This window comes from Grus americana, chromosome 5 (genome assembly GCF_028858705.1).
Source record: "Grus americana isolate bGruAme1 chromosome 5, bGruAme1.mat, whole genome shotgun sequence".
Lineage (NCBI taxonomy): Eukaryota > Metazoa > Chordata > Aves > Gruiformes > Gruidae > Grus > Grus americana.
Window position 1 is genome coordinate 63,610,125 of NC_072856.1, and position 22,105 is coordinate 63,632,229.

General features: G+C 42.9%; 1 protein-coding gene across 6 annotated transcripts in view; it reads right to left on the reverse strand.

Annotated features, from left to right (window-relative positions):
• The window catches only part of SYT16 (synaptotagmin 16), a 111,499-nt gene that overhangs the window by 24,483 nt on the left and 64,911 nt on the right, over positions 1 to 22,105 (reverse strand). For 5 of the 6 annotated variants that reach the window (XM_054827614.1, XM_054827613.1, XM_054827615.1 and 2 more), the window contains 2 exons: positions 18,890 to 18,932; positions 18,013 to 18,639 (listed from right to left, as the gene is read on the reverse strand). In XM_054827614.1, coding sequence (XP_054683589.1) covers positions 18,013 to 18,568 — 556 coding nt within the window. In that variant the 5' untranslated portion in view covers positions 18,569 to 18,639; positions 18,890 to 18,932. The remainder of the gene's footprint in view (positions 1 to 18,012; positions 18,640 to 18,889; positions 18,933 to 22,105) is intronic. The other variant, XM_054827618.1, reaches the window with a different exon arrangement.

Sequence of the window (22,105 nt, forward strand, 5' to 3'; positions counted from 1 at the left end):
CCTGGCCGGACCGGTGGACCCGTGAAGAGGGGAGCCCACGCCAGGGCAGGTTTGCTGGCAGGACTTGTGACCCCGTGGGGGACCCCACGCTGGAGCAGTTTGCTCCTGAAGGTCTGCACCCCGTGAGAGGGACTCCATGCTGGAGCAGGGGAACGATGAGAGGAGTCCTCCCCCTGAGGATGAAGAAGCGGCAGAAACACTGTGAGATGAACTGACCGTAACCCCCACTCCCTGTCCCCCTGTGCCACTGAGGGGGGGGAAGGTTGAAGCTGGGAGTGAAGTTGAGCCTGGGAAGATGGGAGGGGTGGGGGGAGGTGTTTTAAGAGTTGATTTTATTTTCTCATTCCTCTACTCTGTTTTGCCTAGTAATAAATTAGATGAATTTCCTCTCTAAGTTCGGTCTGTTTTGCTCGTGACGATAACTAGTGAGTGATCTCTCCCTGTCCTTATCTCGACCTACAAGCATTTCGTTAAGCATTCTATGATTCTCTACATATCCCTCTGTCTAGAACAAAAAGCCGAAATCTTTCTGAGTAGAAGAAACTCCGTTTGGCCTTAGCAGCAAACATGATGTTTCTGATTCATACCTGCTCCACAAAAAAACCCCCAAACAAACCCTCCCAAAAAAACCCAAGGGGAATGGGGATTATACTCAGGAAATGTTTCCTGGAGATACGCAGAAGTCCTTGCCCCTCTCCGTGGCTGCTCTTTCAATTTAACAGCTCAGAGATTAGGAGAATAACTTTATCCCCTTTCTTCAGCTGTGAATGGTCTCACATTCTCCCTCCCAGAAAAACGCTTCAAGCATGGGCACTTCAACAGAGAAGTCTGAGAGCACCTCATAGCTTTGTAATTATGGTCCTCTTCTGAGACATGTGAGATGGTCCTTCAGGAGGAAAGAGGGATCCAAATTCAGATCTCTCAAATTCCAGGTGAGTGCTCTTCTCACTCCCTTCTGAAATGCAAAACCCACCTCTTCTCCTCCTCATCCTCCCATCTGGCAGACCTAGTCCTGAAACCAAGAGCCCTCATTGTCTCGCCTCTGCCCTGAGCTGAAACTCTTGAGTCAAGGTAGAAAGTAATTTGACTTTTTTGCCATTACTCCCATTCTTCTCTACTAAGTCAGAAAACAGACAGAAGTAAACATAAGAACGTAAGCAAGAAATAAAATAACAGAAATTTCACAAATTTACTGAGACTGAATGGGTACAGGCGCTCCTTAAGGCATTTAATTAGCAAGCCAATGTCTAATACACATTTTAAACAGTGGGTCATCCATCAAAGCACACACCACACAGCAGGCTTTCAGAATAAAATGCTACTGTAGTAAGAAATTATCCTCATACAATTGTCTTGTGGTTTTGACTCCTGCTGGGATAATATCTAGATCAATAATAGAGGAATTTTCAAAAACTACATTAAAGCCATAAAAGGCTATTCATAACAGGAGAACTCCAGAAATATATTAATAGAGCAAGCCAGCTCCCTAAGACTCAGGCACAAAATGAATGTGTTAGGAAAGCAAGGGAAGGGAAAAGGTGATTCACCAAAACCATTCAGTGAAACAGACTGGCTTTTTCTTTAAATTTAAAGTAGTTTGGTAAGACATAATCACTTATAAATACCCATATTAGAGGATCATTACAGGTAATAGCCCAACTGTACAGACTAGAACAACTATACCTCTCCAATTACATCCGTTGTAACATTATATTCACAAAAAAAATGGTGAAAACAGAAGTTCTTCATGTAAAGGAAAAGGTCAGAGCAGTAAAATGCCTGTAATTTACCTGAGAGATCTTTAAGGAAGAAAATGTCAACTGTCTTATGAATACCTGACATGAATAAACAGCACAGCATCAGGGATATACGTTGAGACAGCATCATCTAACTATCTGAACTTTAATTAGCCAAGAGTCCCTGCAGAGCAATAGCTACCAATTCTAAAATTAAGGGCAGATAGTACTGTACACTAAAAGGATGTGAATTTTTTTTTTTCAGCCCTGCCCCCCAACCTTTCCCTGTGGTGCCACATGTGTCCACAAGCCAGGAAGCAGGCAAAGGGAATACTGGGGAACAGAAATCACCGATGAATCAGGAAAGTCTGTATTCAAGGCTGGAGATCTGGCTATGGAGAAACGGCAACTTTTGTCAGACGAAAGGATAAGCATCATCTCCAAAAAGAACTCTTAACAGATACTGGGATATGGAAGCTTCTCTCCAAAGATACAGGGAAAGCTCAGCACATCAAACACTGAAAATCAGGCTGGAAAATGCTGTGAAGTCCCCCCTCACATTGGCAGGTAACTGGCCTGGTTAACCTACAGTATCTTTATTCTTTTTCAATGATACATAACCTCTCAGTTGTATGAAGCATTACAGTGTGCTAAAGAGAAGTCCTGAGAGGTCTCATCACTCCTAAAACACGCTGCCAGAGTTAAAAGATGGACACTAGTAGATCTCGCTAAATTAACACCACATAGTTCATCGACCAGCAAGAAACACTGAGATGAAGAGTTTAATGTGTGCTTGTTACCTGCGTTGAGGCGATGTTTGCTCTGTGGACTGCAGTGAATCGCTGTGCTTTTACAAGAAAAAGCATGTCTTGTCTTTGTGATTTTCCAAAATCTACAGCCCCAGTTCCAAATCACTCTGCAGCACCCTGGCACCAGGTGCTCCTCACACTGAACCAAACCAGATGCAGGGAGACCAAGCAGTGCTCCTGCCCCTGGTTATTTTGAGATTAGCCATCAAAAAGTGCTAAAAAACTTCCTAGAAGAGCCTCAAAGAAGCAGAATCATTATCTAATTACAATAAATCTAAACAAAAATGGTTTGTAAATTTTAGGGGTTAAAGAGAAAAAGGATCTTAAATTTCAAGTGATATTATGCAATCAGGCCAAGATTGTTTAATTTACCACATGCTGGGTAATAGCCTGAGAAGACTCCATGTTTCCAGAACTAAAATAGGCTCTTTATTAACAGGGTGATCTGCAGAGAGGCTGTGGGCAGAGCTGGCATTCAAGCCATTCAGGTCCCCAGAGAATCCTCCAAACACTTCCTTCCCGAGGTGTGCACTCCTCTTTCCAAGCTCTATTCAGGTTACTACAAAGATTTTTAACAGTTGAAAAGTTAAAGCTAAATGAGTCCAAATGACATTGATAACAGAAACAGAGGGTCAAGGAAAATCTCATGTAAGAACATGATGTGAGAAGACTTTGCCGTTTGTCAAGGCTGAGTGGGAGAGAAGCTATTCAGGGCTCTCCGAGATGCTCAGCTTCACTGTATGCCTAAGTTTGTTACAGATTTCTGATTCTGTAAGGAAAGAAAACTACCAACTATGTGAGTAAAAGTTCTGTTAAGAGAACACAAGAAGAAGAGAAGCCTCGGGCAGAGAGTAAAGAAGGTCTGAAAGTGCCATGATCCCAATCTGGACTCAGCACTTTCGAAAGATCCTTCATCCCTCCCACCCAGAAAGGTCCAGAGGATCTGCTCAGCTGAAACAGTGTTTGATATACAGTCGGGGCACAGTGATGGCTTTACCCACACAAACCTTTCCATACTTTGTGATCACGGCACCAGCTAGGCCCCAAAATGGACTTTCACACACATGGAGCTCTTGGACCAGCAACTGGGGGGTAGCAGGGTGTGGGGTTATCTAGGATTTACCCCAGCCACTCAGCTTTTCTCCCAAATGTCTCATACTGGGACCTGTGGGTGTGTACAGCTATCGCTGTACACCCAGTAACAGCAGCTCTACATGCCTCAGAAACCTCTCTGGATTTGAAGGAGACTTGGCATACCCAAGGATTAATTCACAGGCATTTGTTTGTAACAAAGGGTCTAATCTTGAGCTTATTGAGGAATGGGACAGAGAACCAAATGTCTTAGTGAAAGCAGGCTTCAACATCTGGTTTCATCTAGTTTCTGAAGAGCTATTTAAACAATATTAGTATTACCTCTGAAAAGTAGGAGCAACTCTGCACCATGTTGTGCCACAAGAAGAGTTTGATGGAGAGCCGTATCTTGAAATCATCGGTCTAATCAGAGGGTGCATCAAAATCAAGCTATTATATGTCAAAATTAAAGGGCACTTTCATGGCTCTTCCCTCTAATGAACTTCTCCAGATTTTAGAATGTGTTTAGGCCAGGCCAATTTTCTAAGTAGCTACATTTTTAAATGCATTTCATCTCTGTTTGTATAAAAGAGTCATTACATTAGTCCATAGAAGATCATAAAATTCTTCCCTTCTGTGCCATAAATTTTTAGTTTCTGTCATTGCCTGACATTTGGCGCATGTGCTGGCAAATGATACAGCATAATTCATACACTGTTCACCTTGTGTTTGCAAAGCTGTTACAAAAGGAGACATTCAACTTCTGCTAAAAGGCTTGCTAAAGAAATGACTTAAGTGACACAGACCAAAAATAATTAGAACGAAGTCCTGCAGTCTTTACTCTTGCAAAATTGGCAGTAAAATACATGAAAATCCCTGTGGATTAGGAGCCAGAATTCAAAAGCCATATACAGCTAATGGAAAGGTCTTCATGGACTTCAGCAGGGCTTGGATCCATGCTCTTCCCTGTACATATTTTAGAAATGAGCTGCAGGTAACCAAAAAGGAAACCAAGTTCAGTAAGAGAAAAAGCAAGATCCAGGACTTGTTCTCCACAACAAAAGAACCTCTCCATGTTGAGACTACAGATCTTGAAGATCTTCTTTAACCTTATTTCATGCAAACAGTACCTTTGCATTCAGATACCTCTGTACTGTACTCCTCATGGCTGGAGAGCAAACGGCTGAATTGGGGTCTACGCTCCGAGCCTGCTGGTGTTGCTTTTTCAGATACTTCTGATCGAAAATTTTTTGAGTATGACACAGAGATCTCAAACTGCTTAATCACCTCAACATTGCTGCCTGAAGATGCTGTCTGGTCTTCATCCTCCCCATAACTGTTTACTGGGAGAAAAACACAACTTGGGCTTTAGACAGTCTGCTGTCCTTGGCCAAGAAGCCAGATGAGATGGCACACTTCTAGCTCTTGGATGGGCCTTCTGGGGAGAAAATGGGGACCAAGAGTTTAGGGAGGACTAGGGAATGAACTGGAGAATCACCTGCTCCTTCAACCTCTGGAAAGCCTGTGAATGTCATATTGTATCACATTGTAAAATAACGTTTACCTATTATTAGACTTTGCCCAATTCTGCATGTTACCCTACTTTAAAAAAATAAAAAGGAGATATCTAACAGAGCAGAACACAAAGTAAGACAACAGACAGAGACTCATAAAATCATTAGTATGTGCAAAGACAAAGTAGTAAGCAAAGGAATTGAAAACTTGGTCATGCTTCCACTCCCCTTCAACTCCTGCTAAGGTGGAGAGAGAACTTCTTTTGTGCAGAAAAGGCAACTCAGATGTAACCTGCTCTGGGTAATACCGTGAACACATAAACACAGCACATGGCTTAACAGGCACTGCTGACTCCATCTGCCAGCAGCAGAGGAACTCAGGAGACCAATGTAAATTGTAACCTTTAAAAGAGAAGATACGCCTTTGAGCACGTCCCTGTGAGTGCCCTTCCCCTCCTGCTACCAACACGTGCTTTGAATATGAGATGCTGCACCCTCATTAGTGCGTGAATATCCGCCAGATGGGGGAAGGAGGGTTCAATACATGCTATATATACTTGGCCTTGCTTTGTCAGGATGAAAACGCAGAGGCATTTTGCTGATGTCCCTGCCATCAGCACCAAGGAAGCACAACAGCAGGACGCTTTGACCCACCGGCGCGCACAGAGAAAGGAGCGGTGGGGACGACGGGCAGTGGATGTGTACGTGCATGTTTGCGTACACACGTGTGAACGAGCCAGCTGTCAAGCCCGGTCAGTCCACTGCTTGCTCTTGAGCACGCAGTATGCGATATGGTTGCCAAGACCCGCTTTGATAATCGCTATGGCAAACCCAAGCAGACGAACAAACGAGCATCGCAGACAAACAAGTAGAAGGCAGCTTTCCCAGTGACACTGCCTGGTTTGGGAGGGAAAGCACCTTTTTTCACCTCAAATCTCACATCAAGCACACGGCTACAGTTGGAGAAACCAGATCCTGCTTTTACATACTGCATTAGTTCTATTAAAAATGTGCAGTATAAACTTAATGACCACTGCTATCACTGCTCCATCGATTTACCTGCTGCTGCACAGGAGACGGCACTCAACTCCTCGGGCAGAGAGGACAGAGCAAGGAAGCTGGCAGCACCGAAGCAAACTGCTCCCACCTCCAGCCCAGCAGGAGATGGCTTCTTCTGTGCTGCCATGCTGGTAGATTTGACCCTCTGGTCTGATTTGCCACAGTTTGACAATAAGCCTGCTGTTCCTTCTGGAAAATTGCTCTCAATTGGAGGAAAAAGCTAAGTGTTCCTATTCTGATACAAATGAAAAAAGGTTTTAGACATTAGTTTGTAAATGGTCAGTGATCAGCTATCATAAAAATTGATTATTTTTATGTAGGCTGTTAAAAATAAGTTTCTTAGAATTTTTTTTAAATAAAAATTATTTCAATCTCTAACATCCCTATGGCCTAAATGTGCTACGATTTATTTCAATAATAATCAAACCACATAAACCTAACATTCCTTTTCAGCCAACTGTGTTGTCAATTCACTACCTGCAGCTCATGCAACCTCTACAAAATTAATTTAAATGCTTGACAAATGCCGGTAAGTTCTATTTATATGTGTATATCTTTGGGGTATTTAAGATAAAAAATAAAAAAAATTCCAGTATAAACAAAAGCCCACTTTTCACTTGCCAAAAAATCCCAAGTAAAATATATTCTTTAGAAATTAAGCCACGTCTTTCGCCATTTTCTAGAACAACTGTAACATTACAATGCTGGGTCTGTGGGCACGAGGGCTGCATACTTAAACAAACATGCAGTAACGTAGTGTACAAGAAATTTCGCATAGGCCACGTGGATGCAGCACTCCCGGACCACTCCTGTAAGGGCACTCCCTGGGGTGACCTGCAAAACAGAGCAGAGCCCTTTTTCTAGGACAGAAGGGAAGACTGAAGGGGTGGAGGGAAGGAGTTTGGCCCAGTTTGATGTATTATTGGCCACTTGACTTTGATTTCAACTTTATAAATCGCCATAGCATGACCGCATCACTTGTTATGACACTGGATGCTATTTCTTACTAGCCTTTGGAAGCATACAGGTTAATTAAACGGTGGGACTGGGGAATCAGTAGCAAATGCTTGATACGTCTGCTGCTGAATGTCTGCCTGAGCAGCAGACAGCTCCGTGTCAACTTAGTATCTGTATATTAATAAAACTAACTTTACCCAGGGGAGAGAAAAACGTTCAGCATTCAAATATACAAGCGTCCTGATTAGGAAAGGACAAGGGGGAAACATTTTCTATATCACCATGGAAACTTAAATAAAGGACCCATAATTACAATCTAAATTCTGGAAAGATAATGAATACATCTTGAGATCTGCAGATGTTGTGTAGCATATACATATTTCAAGCAACTTCAACTCAATTACTTCTATGCAGCATCTGTTTTACAAATCAACTTCCCACCACTCATAAGGAAGCATGTGGGATTTATTTTTTTTTTTTTCCCAGAGGAGACAGTGGGGTAGGAATGAGGGTGACCTCTTTTTCTGGCAAGGTATTTCAAACTACCACTATTTATTCTGAAATTTCAAACACCAAATCAGTTACAAAGTTAGCTTACAGGCATCCAAATACACTAAGCTAAAATGCATGAAATAAATAATTCAAGAATTCTCTGCAGTGTTACCAACTATGAAGAATAACTTATCATTTGCTCAAAGCTTATCCAAGAAAAAAAATTACTGAATAAAATACATAGTGTAGGTGTAAAGTATAGATGTACTGCATGCATCCGGTCTGCCTGCATGTTAAAAAAACCCCACAACAAACAACAGTCACTTTGGCTGAAAAATGAAAAGTTCGCAAACGCCAATTTTTTGCTTTCCTATATGTTTAATGCTGCCCTTGTGTGTCCACTTTCTCCTTAAAGATTTTGATTCTGCTTTATGGAAGTCAGTGAGAGCTTCAATGGGAGCATCACCAAGCCCTGAAGGAAGCAGAAGTACTATACAAAAAAATTTATTTGATCATATAACCAAAGACAATATCAGTACATCTATGCATAATGCATATACTCAGAGGATCCCAGGAGCGCTCTGTGCCGTATTCTTTGCTATTATAGAAGCAGTCACATAGGCCTGGCCTTAAAATTTTCATGATCGGGATGACATAGAGAAACGGTGATCTGCAACGGCTCCTAACTCAGCAAAACCCAGAACTGCACAGAGAAAGAAAAGGGCTTTTCTTTTGCAAAAACTGGCACGGCCTGCTGCAAACAATGGATATATATGGTAAAGCTTCTCAGAAAAAAAGGAGCAACATTTTGTAAAGGGGACATTTAGCAACACACATGGAGTTGCTACTACCAATTCCTATGCAACTACAGCTCTGATTTGCAGCGTCTTCAATCTGCAATCATCTTCTCGCTCTTCCTGTCAACCGTTTGAACTGGGAGTTCAGACAAAAGTACAAAGTAACACAATTATCTGATTTATGAGTTTGACTAGGGAGGAGAGTACCCCATGCCCTCATTTATACTCAAAACTATTTGGAGATGCAATCCGATCATCAAAAACCCTTCTCTTCATAAAACAGAAACAAAATCAAAAACATCCACCCGGACCTCAAATGTACTTAAAATTGATGGAGAATGCGCTGTGATACAGTAAACCCATGTTTCTACACATGCCATTACGGACATAGAGACTGTGCACCACTGACCAACACCGACTGCTCGTTTACTAATGAACAGAAGGCAGCTTCTGCCTGGGTTTCTCCTTGCACCCAGGCCTGTGTGGTTTTGTCCCTTTCTGGTAGGTATACCAACCAGGGGGCCATTACCCAGTGGTAAACGTAAGGTCCACCCCTCTTTGCTGTGGCAAAGTGACAGCGTCCTGCTTTTGCAACACCTCTTCAGTCTCATCTGTCCTTGCCCCATGACCAAACCAACTGGGAGCTCTCCAAGATGAACCCACTAGGGGGGTTTGCATGCGATGCAGGCAGACAGAATCACAACTTGACAGCTTTCATACCAGGGGACATTTCCAACAAAAAGAAAAAAAAAAAAGAAAAAAGCAAACAAAAAAAGTCAGAGAGTAATCAGAAACAAGTCATTATTTGGCTCTGACCATCAAGCATCTCCATAGCTGAACAATACAGCAGTCAGAGCAATAAACTCCAATTCTGCACACTGCTGTGCAAAGAAATAGAGAACTGCCCACAGCAAACAGCATGAAAATCAACATCTTTTCCTGTTGCTTTTCTCCTACTCCCAAATTTGGATTTTAAAAATAGGAACATGGGACTCAGCTTCAAACTGACTCTCACTTTGCTGCCTAAAGTTCTCCCATAGCTAAAGGAAATGGCAGCCAAGAAGCAGAAGCACAATCATCCCTGATTTTCCCAATCACCTACTTTATATTTTACATGTGGAGTAAGCATGAGTCAGGCGTCATTTATGCTACTGGGTTTTATTAGCACAGGCCCAGGATTTGTGGAGAAGTGGAACAAAAAGAGATTATACACTGTAGGAGACGCTGCTAAGCCAGGAAAACCCCTGTTGTGGATGCAGTTACATCCATGAGTCAGCCTACACCCCTTTGCCAGCCCAGGTTAGGTTGCTTGAAGAAAACATGCAGCTGTAGAGGCAGAAAAGCACCTTCTGTCAGCAGATGCTGCGTCTGTGCTGGGGACGCTGCTGGGCACAGGTGTAGCTGTGTGCTCCGGGGTGTGCGGCTCTAAATGCTCGTGGACTCGGAAACTAAACAAACTGCTGGATCCCTGTGGTCAGCGAGTTAGAAAACACTGTCCTTTGCTTCCAACAAATAATAACTTTCACTTTATAAGTATTATTTTTATGACAGTTTTCCTGGTAGCTTTCACGTTCCCCACCAATCGCCTCTTCTACTTGTTTGCTTGGGTTGGATACTCACTTCTCCTGGTGCAAGGGAGCCACTTTGTAAGCTCTCTCCACTACATTTCAGGAAGTTTCTCTGAATTTGGACTAGCTTCTTTCAGAAAATGGCCTTCCACCTAGCAGAAATCGAACTGGCCAAGGAAATGCCCAGGAAACCCAGGCCATTGACTCTTGCTCCTCTTTAAAATGCAGTTTTGCTACACCACACAGCCTGCTAGACCCAGCGTATGCACACCAATTACGTACCATTCATAGCACCCAACGTTGTAACCATTAGCTTCATGCCCACAAGTCTTTGTTTGCTGATTAACAGGGTGGAAATCAACTCCCTCGCAAAGATATTTGTTTGGGGTTGCTACGGATAACAACTGCATTGCAACAAGGCAGATATTTATTCTCCCACTGATTTTTCTAATTGAAACTTTCTGTTTGCTATCAGAGGGTTGATTCACCACAGCCCCCCTTTACCACCGCTGTACCACCACAGTTTCCATGGCACTCCTGGGAAAATCACACACTTCACAGCAGCAGTGGGTGAGGATGTGGTGCAACAAGACTCTCATGCATTCAGGACCAAATCTGCCACCCAAAAGGGACAATCCTGTCCTCTTTCCCTGCCCCTCTTCCTTTTTTTTTCAGTTTTAGCAATCATGTGGCCAACTCACCTGATTCAAAAGTAATCGGGAAGGGATTGGTGACTCTCAGCTGAAGCAATGAGCCGGTCTGGCTCACCACAAAGTGGCATGCTCGCGAGGCCAGACACGGAAGGTAGCACAACTGTGTGATCAGGGAAGGACAATACATCTCAGCTGCAGTTTTACATCAGCTAGGGACAATTACAAAACTGCACCCTCAGGCCCAATCGTTTATTAGCTACGTTATTTATGGCAATAAGTCTAGACCCCCAAATTGACCCTGTAACACAGACCTTCAGCAAACCTCAGTGCTCTCATTAATCCAAATTCAGGGCTTTCTCTCCAGCACCACCACTCATGTTATTTGCTGAAAAATACTCCTACACAGATTATGCTGCTACGTATAGACCGTATGGGCTTGAATCTCTCGCAGCCTGAGGAGAGAAATGTCTCCAAGTGACCAGCTTGCGTGGGCAAGCACTCACACCGAGTGCAATGAATCCCTCCAGGGATGCTTCATCTCACATGGATACTGAGCTCTCTAGACAGGGGACCACCCATCTGAACATCAGGGAACTTTTAAGTAGGGTGAAGAAGCCATGAGAGCAGCAGCTATTTTCATGGTCGTTAGAAAGGATTTTCTACAGATATTGCTAGGGACTGGTTTAAGATTCAATCGTGTTGGTCTACAAATAGGTACTGATGAAGCCTTCCTTCAGGAGGAGATTGCATGAGAATCACGCAAACAGCATCTGCAGAGGTACAGCCCAACCACACCTTCCTCGTTACCTGGAAGACCCACATAGCCCAACAATGCCATTCACTGTCTATAAAACTGCACATTTTTTCCTCCATGACTGCAATCTTCCTCTTTTCTTTCATTGCAGTCTTTTTCCTTGGTGGCTAAAACTGTTTCAGGAGTCCATGAGGCAACTCAGAATGATGGCTGCTGCCGCCAACAGGTCATTACAACAGCCAAAAATGAACTGGGCAGAAGGACATCTTATCCCCACCCCTATCTGGCAATGGGTGAGGACCAACACCAGCTCACCTTTTGGCACAGTGATCCCATCTCATTTAAGCTTACACTAGTGGGTTTTGTGCTGTGAGGCTAGGAAGAAACAGAGATGGATTACCTGTGCTTCCAAAAGCCCTAATGGTCATTCCCTTCTGCAAGCATTTGCCTGCCATTATGGGTTTGCATAAGTGAAAAAAGTACTACCGTTTGTATCAGCACAGAGAAATACTATGTTCCAGCTCTGCACAGAGTGCTGCTAGTATGCCTCCACGTAACCTCCACCACAACACAATGAGATCATTCACACCTGCCTCGCCTGTAGTAGGAGATGGAAGGTGAGGAGGCAGGGTTTCTAGGATAGAGGCAGCACTTCCCAGATGCTGCCAAGATGCTGTTTATTGGTAAATGAAGCCTCTTGAGTCCTAAACAACCTTCCCAGAGGAAGGCAGAGACGTAACTGCCATATGGGGAGTGGGAAGAGGATGCCACTTAGCAAAAGTGGATCAGAAAATACGTGCACAAACACACACGCTCACACACACAATTTGTTCTGTAACTGCACTGAATGGCAAAATCCATTTCTTCCTCTCAAATACATCCTTCTCCATACAGCTTATGCAACCTTCTAAATGGCAAGAGCATCCTGAACAGAGCAGCCTTCCTCATGCCCCCTATGGAGCTAGACACAAGGAAGCTCTGCCCACCAGACAAGGAACTTGGTGAAAACCCCAACTACTCATCTCCTGTGGGCTTATAAAGACACTGTGTCTAAAATCACCAACTGAGGATGAACAGCAATGTTGACAGGCCCAAGACAGAGCCTGCAACGGTAGCACCTTTGAAAATTTGTGTTTTGAAGCACTCTTCGGCTTCATTCCCCCAGCTGTAAAGCTAACATACCGCAATCCACTCTCCTTTCAGGGCTGTTGTGTACTCTCATCACCACTTACTTTTTGCATCATGGATGAAGATCCCTTATAATTTGAAACTTTGAAAAGACAGAACTGCAAAGGAGTATTTTAAATATAAAAGGAACATGGTACCACCTTCACAAGGACAAAAGTCTGTGCACAAACACTGAGTGGTTCTGAATTTCCCAGAGAGAAAGCATTCAATGCACTTCATTTCAGAAAGCTGCGGATTCATACCACATTCTTCAGAGACCAGATGCGTCCCCAGTCACGTTAGCGCTTCCTCCCACTCGAACAGCCAGGAGCATTTTCTGTGAAGTGCTCTGGTCCACTGTCTGTCTTTGCTTTCCTTCACTCAGTCCTCGTGGTGCTATTGATCCAGTGTAGCCTCTTTAAACGTCCTGCTTTGAGTACAGGCACTGATTTTTATAGGGCTACATTCTGGCTAGAGCACTGGCTGGCTCCATAGCCAGACAGGTGATAAAATTCATCAGCGGTTAGGATCTTTACATGGAAACTGGCCATCTATCTATTTTAGTCTCAGGTTCAAGCAGAAGTTTTATTTACCACACAAGCAACACCTTTTTGTTACAGGTACATTTTGGTATATGGGTTTATAGGACCTAATGAAAACTCACTTCTTGCCTAGGGATTCCTGGCCCTATGAAGGGTCATTTACTGAGGTCAGGAGTGCTCACATACAGCAGAAACAATAATTGCCTTTACTACAGCAATTACCGGCAAAAATCAATGAACCCTGTTAAGCTGGAGGCCAAGGTAAGTAAATGCAATAGTGCTTTCTAGTTTTAAAATCTCCCAGAGCCTCAGAGGCATGCCTCCCCTTACACATGTATTGAGGATAACTAGCCATCTAGACAAGATTCATATTAGGATGTCAAACCTCCTAGTATTCCAAGGTCAAAAAATTTATTTTAGTACAACTGAAATGCAATCTTTAGCTAGCACTGAGATTGTCTAATTGATGGAAAAAAAATCTCCACAGACTTCATGCCGTTTAAGTGTAGTGCTCACCTATAAATTACACTAGTGTTATGAACACAGTGTCAGACAGCTCGGGAGACTCTTCAGTCACAGAACTCATGGTGCAAAAATAGTTCAAGCTCTGATTCAGAAGACTCAGCTCTGCTGGTGTGTCTGTCCCCGTGCCTTTTCAGAGCAGTGTCTGCTGAAACTGCTAACTTAACGGTCATTTTGACTTTATGTTTGCAAATGACATGGGCCCTGAGGAAGAAGTGGGCTAAAGCCATTGCATTCACGGCGCAATTATTGCTGCTTTTCACCTTTTTTGTTATTACTTTTTTTTTTTTTCTCTCTATAAAGTCAGGCTGGGAAGCAGATGGACTGGTCAGCTCTACCCTTCTGCTTGCAGTACACTACTTTTAGAAGTGGCTTATTTCACCACTGCTTTTTTTTTTTTTTCCAATTCTTAAGCCAAATGTGCAATGATGGATTTGGCAGCCACACTCTCGCCACCACCCCCAGTCAGCTGATCAGCAGTATCTTAGCCGCGGGGGGAATGCGAAGGCTGCTCTCTCCCCGTTCTGCAATGAGAGACAGTTTCTCTATCAGAAGCACTGAGGTTAGACAAGGAAGGAGGGTCTCAGGGAAGCTGCAAGAGCAAATTCATCTGTATTTGCAAAATTTACAACGACACGCTGTGCAAATGGTGGCGGGGATCTGCATGCACGGAAGGGTCTGCCTTCCCATCATTAACCTCTTAAACCAAACACCGGGCATTGCACTATTTCCTGCTGAACTACCTCCTCATTTTTAAACTGTCAATCAGAAGTATCCAAAGTGAAAAACTTTTCCCTGCATTTGTCTGAAACCTTGGCACAACGTTACTAGCAGCATTTAAGTACAGATCAGGACTGAGCGGCAGCCAAACCTGCACCTTGCTGATTAGCATGCCTCACAGTATCTAACAGACGTTTGACTTAAGAACCCAAGAATTTCACTGCTCAAACACTTTATTAGATCCCTAAGCCTAAAAACGGTTTTCAATAACGTGTGTGCTGCTTTGGAGTCTCAGAAAAGCTACTCTGGGAGCTAGGAAACATATCCTGGGAGGTAAAAATGTGATCAAAAACATATTGGATAAAAAGGAGAAGGGGTAATGACGGGTTTTAACTGCAATTTTATTTTATTTCACCTCAGAAATGTACCGTAAGTTTAAGAGAGGGCAACAACTATTGGATTTTGGTTTGCATCTTTTTTTAAAACAAAATTATTCTCATCTAGGGTTGGTGTGGTTTTTTCCTCCTAAACTCAATAAACCATATATTGGAATGACCTTGTAACGGGTTTCTGTGGCTCTTTAATCACCAGTGGCTGCTAAATGAAGCATATCTATTTTCTCTGTTACATTACTATTGGCAACCAGTTCTTCAGTAAGTGCCCAGAAATATTTCCATGGCAACAAAAAGCATTCAGCATTGCTACTGTTTTGTGCCAATTTAGCTTTAAAATATTCTATTGTGGAGAGAAATATGGTACATTAAGTGAAATAAAGTCAAGATGCAATGTTCTGAAAAGAATATAAGGATAAACAGGAAACATGTATTTTGCAGAAATGGGGAAAAAAAAAATGCCAAATGGAAGGAAAAATGTTCAAAGCTAATATTGATGCTACTGAACGCTTTGCTGAATGTCAGCAAGTCCATATGCTCGCTTACATTGTCACTTAGGGTTAGGTAACAAAGCTAACAGAAGTAAGGGTACCTCAAACATCTTCACCTGATCATTTTAATCCATGACTGAAATTTTAAGTTGCTAGACTATTAGAGCCTCTCTGCATGTCTAGGTTACCATCAGAAGAGTTCATACTCTTGATGTTAGAGAATGAATCTAAAGGAAAAAGAGGAAATAAAGAGTTGAAAAATGAAATACAAAGAGCATGTGTGTGTTTTGGAAGTGAAGGGTCACTTAGAAGAGCAAAACGATTTCTCCCACATCAAAGATCTTCTGGAAGACATTTTCAAATCACAGTTCAGCACTTTCTGTCCTATTATACAACTTAGATAGTTCTGAGAAAAAAGGCATCAGCTCCCAGCCCTTCAACTCTCAAACAGCCAACTTCATGACTATAAAGTCTTGAGACCATTGGATGGCCCTTTGTGCAGTGCATTGCAGAGATAAAAAGATAAAAGACTATTTGAGAGCATTTGGAGTGACATTCCCTCTGGTGTAAAAAGCTATGCAATGCCCTCTAAAGTGCTTCATGTGGAAGTAGAGAGCTCTAGGCAGGAGTAATGTAGGTGCTGGGGTGCTCTGTAAGGCCAGCCTTCCAGTCCACAATGGCTCCAGATGGCTTACTGAGAAGGAAAGCCAATAAATATTAAGAGTCCAACAGCAACTTGGTCAATACCTGCTCTCAGCTGGGAGAGAGGTTCAGAGTGACCCTCTCCTTTAGCTGCAGCGATGGGTTACTCTGGCATCCACCTGTCACTCCATGTGTCTCTCACCAGGAAAATTCATCTGGGCCATCACATGCTCCTAAGGACCCTCTTTCTCAGATGTCCCTGCAGACAAGACTGCAGGTGAGAAACTGCTCTGACAGTGACAGCAGTCCATTCCTGGCCCCCATTTCCCTGAGAGCTCACCATATTTTCACCCACTGTGAGCAAGGGTGTAGTCCAGAGACAGGACAAAGACCTGGAGGCCACCATCAGAATAATGCATTTGGCACGTGGCTGCTCCCCAGCCTACTCTGAGGAGCTGCAGGATTTGCCATGAATCACTCTAACAGCCCCTCTTGAGGGTACAGGCTCTGCAGGAGATAAGGTTGTGCCCTGGATAGCACTTGTCCAGGAGGATCCATGGCCCCAGCACTCCCTGGAAGGACACTACATGCCCTGCTCCATGGTGTCTGTGCACGCACTGGGCACATAATCCACACACACAGAGTAAATCCAGCCCTGCAGCATTGACTTGGTGCCTATGAACAAACCCTGCGGGCAGGCTATTGCACAGGCAATGCGTAGGGGTACCAGAAGGCAGAGAATCTGTACAGGTTGGAGGTTGGGCTCCAAGAGATACAGCTCTGGGGTGCTTAACCTGAGAACTGGCATTTGTTCATTTGGCATATGAAATAAGCGGTCCCAGTTTGGGAGACAGAACAGCTAGACCAAAACTTCTTTTTAATTATTTACTCCCTGGCCATAACAGTGTGAGGAATAGTAATAAAGAAAAGAGCTAATTTTAACATTCATTAAAGAACACCGTCAGGGTTTATACCCTCTCAGTCTGATATTCCTATTAAATACGAAAACAAACAGGCTGATCTTCCGCAGTCTGCACAGAAAAGGCTAAATATGTAAGACTTCCCTAGAAGCCAAGAGTGATTAAAAGCTTTTGGTCATTATAAAACAAATATTTTCAAGAGCATTTACTGCCTGCTTTAAAAAAAAAGAATTTAGATATCTGAAGCCAAATTCTGGAAACGCTCAGTGTGTCTCAAGTTCTTCATCAGCTCCATATTGTAGACCCACTCCCACCCTCCTTTCCTCCCTTATGCCCCTTCCTAGGATGTCTGTAAAGAGCAGCTTTAACCCAGGAAGACCCAAGGATGGTGTCAGCAGGACTGCAGCTTTCCTGCTTGTGGTTGGGACATACGTCTCCATCGGTCCTCTGTGACCCAGGTAACTTCCAGCCACATTTACAGCAGTATTTAGTCACATGGCTGAAATTCAGTCCTGAACACAATCGCCTGAAAAGCTATTCATGTCACTTAATGATCAGAAGTCATAGTTAGGCCTATTTAAAAACTGAAAATATCAATTTCAGTTCTCCTTCTCATAATCTCCTGCCTGCTGTCCTCTTCAGTCTTATTTGAAAAGCCTGTGGGGGTGGTGGGAAGGGAGGGAAGCGATTTGGGAGCCTTTCATCCATAAAATCATGAGATATGGCTGGCTTTTTAGTACAGCATTTCACAGCACATGGCACAGTAACATCTTGAGATTCCTGGCACAAAGAAACAAGGTTTGAGATTATATATATCTTTAATAGCAATGACGCAAAGGCAGATGGTTCTCAAAGCAAAGGCTTAAGGCTAAACACTCCCTTTGAAGGGTCCTGCTTCCAGAAACAAAACATGGGGGGGAGCAAAATACTACTGGCTACAGAAACAGGGCCCGATTGCCTTCTAATACACAGCATTTCACCCTGGAGATTTCCACTTATTTCAATGAGATTAGTCTCACGAATGATAGAAGAATTGGAAACAGAAGAGGAAGGGTTAGGTTTTTCTTTGGGATTTAAGGAGTTTTATTTTAACTGTGGGAAACAAAGCCAACATAGACCATAATGAGCAGATTAGCAACTAAATCAAATCAATACCAGAAAAAAGAGGTCTGGATAATACTGTCAGGGTGCGTGCTAGCTGCTTACCTGCAAAACTTCCCTTGCTGTTACTTCTTTTTAAGGAGCCACCCAAGCTGAGGTTGTCCTCATGACCTCCCATCCTCACAGAGGGCTCACCTTCTTCCTCAGCGATGGGAGGAAGCCAATCAAGCGGCTGGAGGTCTTCACTCATCCAGTAGGATCCATTGGCTGTCAAAGACCTGGTGCTTTCAACACACTGCTCGGGTAAGCTGCTGGTATTTTTAACCCGCTTTTGCCTCTGCAAACCCATGTCAAAGCCATGAGGGAGGTCTTGTGAAGTAAGATCAGGACCCCCAATGTAACCATCTTCTCTAGGATACAAGTATTCCTCATCCCAGAGGTCCAGGTGTCGTTCATCATCTGATTCCTCAGAATAATCCTCATAAACTCCTCCATTATTCTCCAAGTCCCGGTTCCTCTCTTCTTCTGACTTACGACCCACTCCACTCAAATTCAGCAGTGAAGCAGATATAGAGTCTCCTGCTTGTTGGATAGCTTCATATATTTGAGACATCCAAGAAGACAGTGGCTGAAGGAAATTCTGAGCAGCCTCAGAAGCCATGTTTAACACTATGCCAGTATCTGGTGATCAGTTGTTCAGCTTTGCCAGCATGTCACTTATAATTCAGGGAGCTACAGAATAAGCATCATAAGAGATTACTGTAAATTGCTTGTCCATCAACACCTGTCGACACACTATCTACATAAGATGTCTAGAACTGAGAGGAGAAATGGAAAAAGGACTTCTACCCATTAAGAATACCACCAGAAATCCATAAATGATGGACAAATTACACATATTCCTGAAGAGATCTGGAAAGCTTTCATTCAATTACTAAACCTTATATAAAAATAAAAACATAGAACATTAGAGTAGACGTACCTCTTCTGAAGCGCACACATTCTGGTTACAGCTGTCAATAGACCTGGTAAAAAAAGTACAAAACAACCTGCAGTCAAAAATATCAAATAATCTCCTGGCCCTGACTTCCACCACACCCTTAGCATCAGCATGTCCAGATGGGGAAATCTGGTGCAGAATTTGGGGAGAATTATGTTTTGATTTATTAAAATGACAGGCCTAAAGCACGAAGAACCAGCCCATGGCAGACAACCATCTCAAATGCTTTGCTCCAGAAAGGCTCTGAAGAAGCCCTCTCTGCCCACAGAGTAACAAACCAGAGTGGTTTTGCCCTTCAAAGAAATAAAAAATAAAATAAAATAATTAAAAAAACACAAAAAACCCCACCCAGCAACGCAGGAGGTGGAATATTATAGGTATGAAATTACTGGGAACAGGAGTTAACAAAAGCATTGGTATCACATCTATATGACATGTTTTCTCAAAACTCATCTAAACCCTAAGTAAAAACATAAGTTGCAGAAAGTTAAGGTGCTTTTTTTGCCCGATATACATCTTCCCACGTTATCACAAGACAGATATTCTTTTAGGAACTCTGAGAAGAAGGAAAAATCTATAGATAGGATGATGGGGTTAGGAAGAAAGAATCAAATAGTTGCAGATTTTAGGCCAAAAGACAACTAAAAAGAAGGAAAAAGAAGCTTCAAAATTAATACCAGCGTCTTGCTGAATTTAGAGGTCTAGGAGCAATCAAACTATAAAAGGATAAATACAATATAAACAGCAAGAAAATAAGCTCAGCAGCAATGGGTGTTACCTTGTGAAATGGTCTCCACAGAAATGTAGTGGAAATCTCAGTGGTTTGGGTTTTTAAATGGAGCATGGACAAGGAGATCCCACCTTGCTTAGGAAGCAGCTTCTTTACATATGAGATCTTAAGAGGTCTTCACCTTCTGAAACACCTGTGCTGAATGTTTTTGTTCAGTAGTGTTGACTTACAGTGCAGACACTTCCAACAAGTTTACAATCAGCTTCAGTACGTACTAAGAATTACAGTCCTGACAAAGGCAGTAAATGAATGCAGGTTACTAGAGCCATTTTAAAAGCTGACGGCTGTTACGAACTCTTTGGGCTCGGGGCATGCACTGTTCCGGTATCCACCTGTCAACTGCTGGCCTCTGGCTCAGCCGCTGGGACCCGGGTAACGCTCCCAGCCACACATTACGTCTTTGGCAAAGAACAGACAATATCATGGCGTAACCTCCCATGTGAGCTCTTCCCTTCATCGGCTCTCCTCTTCCCAACCCTGCCCTTGGTGAAGCCTCTCTGCTTTGTGCAACTTATTTTCTCACAGAGCTAAAGTGATTAGACAGTCCAAACATTTTCAGCGTAATGCAGATTTGCTACTGGTAAGTCACAGCACCAGAGAAGTCACTGGGAGGAGATGGTACTCGTAACAGTGAGATGCTTCCAGGCATGGAAGGAGATAAATTTGGGTGGCTAAGTACTGGATACATTTTTAGCCTGTCATTTATTTACAGGCAACAGCAAACGAATCTCTGATTTCTGATGAAAGAAGAACTTCATAACTCTCTGTCTCCCTCTCAGCAGCAAGATACAGGAGGGATGCAGGCATCCAGGAGTGATAGCTAACCAATGCAGATAAAACATATGGGTGCTAAAATGAAGCGCTGATCTGTTCTAAAAACCAACAGAACATAGACTTGTGATATTTGCATAGGGAATAATTAGCTCCTCTAGTTATTAGATTTCAGAGCTAACACTCAATTGGTCCAACAGAGCCATCCCACTACTCCCAGATGATGGCTGACTGCACCACAGCTCAGGCAAACGTCACGGTCCTGCACAAGAGACTCCGCATGAGGGAGGTTGGCATCACAACCATAAAGACAGAGGGAGTTTTTCAAGGTAAGATTTTATTTCAGTCATGGAATTAAAGCAGTGATCTACAGTCACCTGCAGGGCTTTGATGTGGTCACCCTGTCATCCAAAGAGGCAGATGAGACTTGAACATACATCTTTCATACACCAAGTAGTTGCCTCGATCATCTTGCTATAAGTAGGCTGGGGGGAATCACGACACACACACATATGTATAAACACATGCACAATTCTACCCAAGATCTGGAAATTTGTCTGGATTAAAGCTGGAGAACCCCAACAAATGGTTTGATTTCAGTTTATAGACAATAGATAGACACTGAAGTATATTTCACCCAAATAATCTGAACCGTTTTGCAGTAAGACCTGCAACGCACCTGTACAACTCGCAATCCAGTGCCTATGTAAATCCCGACAGGCAAAAGCAACGCAATTTCCAGGGTGTCTGACTCTGTTGAGCCTTTGCTTGCCTTTTCCTCCTGTCTTCTCTCTCTTACCGAAGGCTCCGCAGTCAACGATATGCTGAACAACTGGAGTTCAACCAAATTAAAAATCGCTTATTTTTGGTCTTGCAGCAGATGGATAAAATGTATAACAAGCTGCAGACAAGTTTAGGCGGGCAACGTTTTTACAAACTCAACAGAGGATCAAAGGGGGCTGAGCTCTGTTATAGGCTTGCTGTTTCCCAGGAGCTCTCTCCCTTAATTAGCAGGCACTGCTCTAACAGGGTGTTTATGATATCTTTCACAACATGGCCTTTTCAACATAACGGATTTTTACTTTTGAATTCTCTAACAATTTTGACTTGCATTAGAGAAAAAAAAAAGAGTAAAAGAACTGCGAAAAGCATTTAAAATGTGTGGGAAAGAAAAATCCATTTCTTTTTAAAAGCATTCATCAAAAAAGAGAGAGGAAAAGAACCAGCAAATTCACTTCAAGTTCCATCTTCTAAAACTAACCACAAGAATTTTCACACTGAATCGCCTGCTTAACTCAAAGTTGGGGTTTTTTTTATCTCTTGGAAAATCAGATAGCTAAAAGGATCAATGTTAAGCCTCTCACAGAAACCATCATAACCTTTACTACAATCTATATTCCCTCATCTTGATAGGATCATTATTCCTGAGTAGCGTTCCCATTGAGAGGTGCAATTACTGTATGGCTAAAAAAAGAAGACTATGAGCAGAATTTCAAACACTACCACAATGCAGAGGTTTGTAATATTAGTGAAGTGTCTTTCAATCTTCTTGATATGCAGACTCCTAAAAAATTGCCATCAGATAAGCATTTCTTACAACGATTTCCCTTATTCAAGCTGTTGTGGAGTGTAGGCAC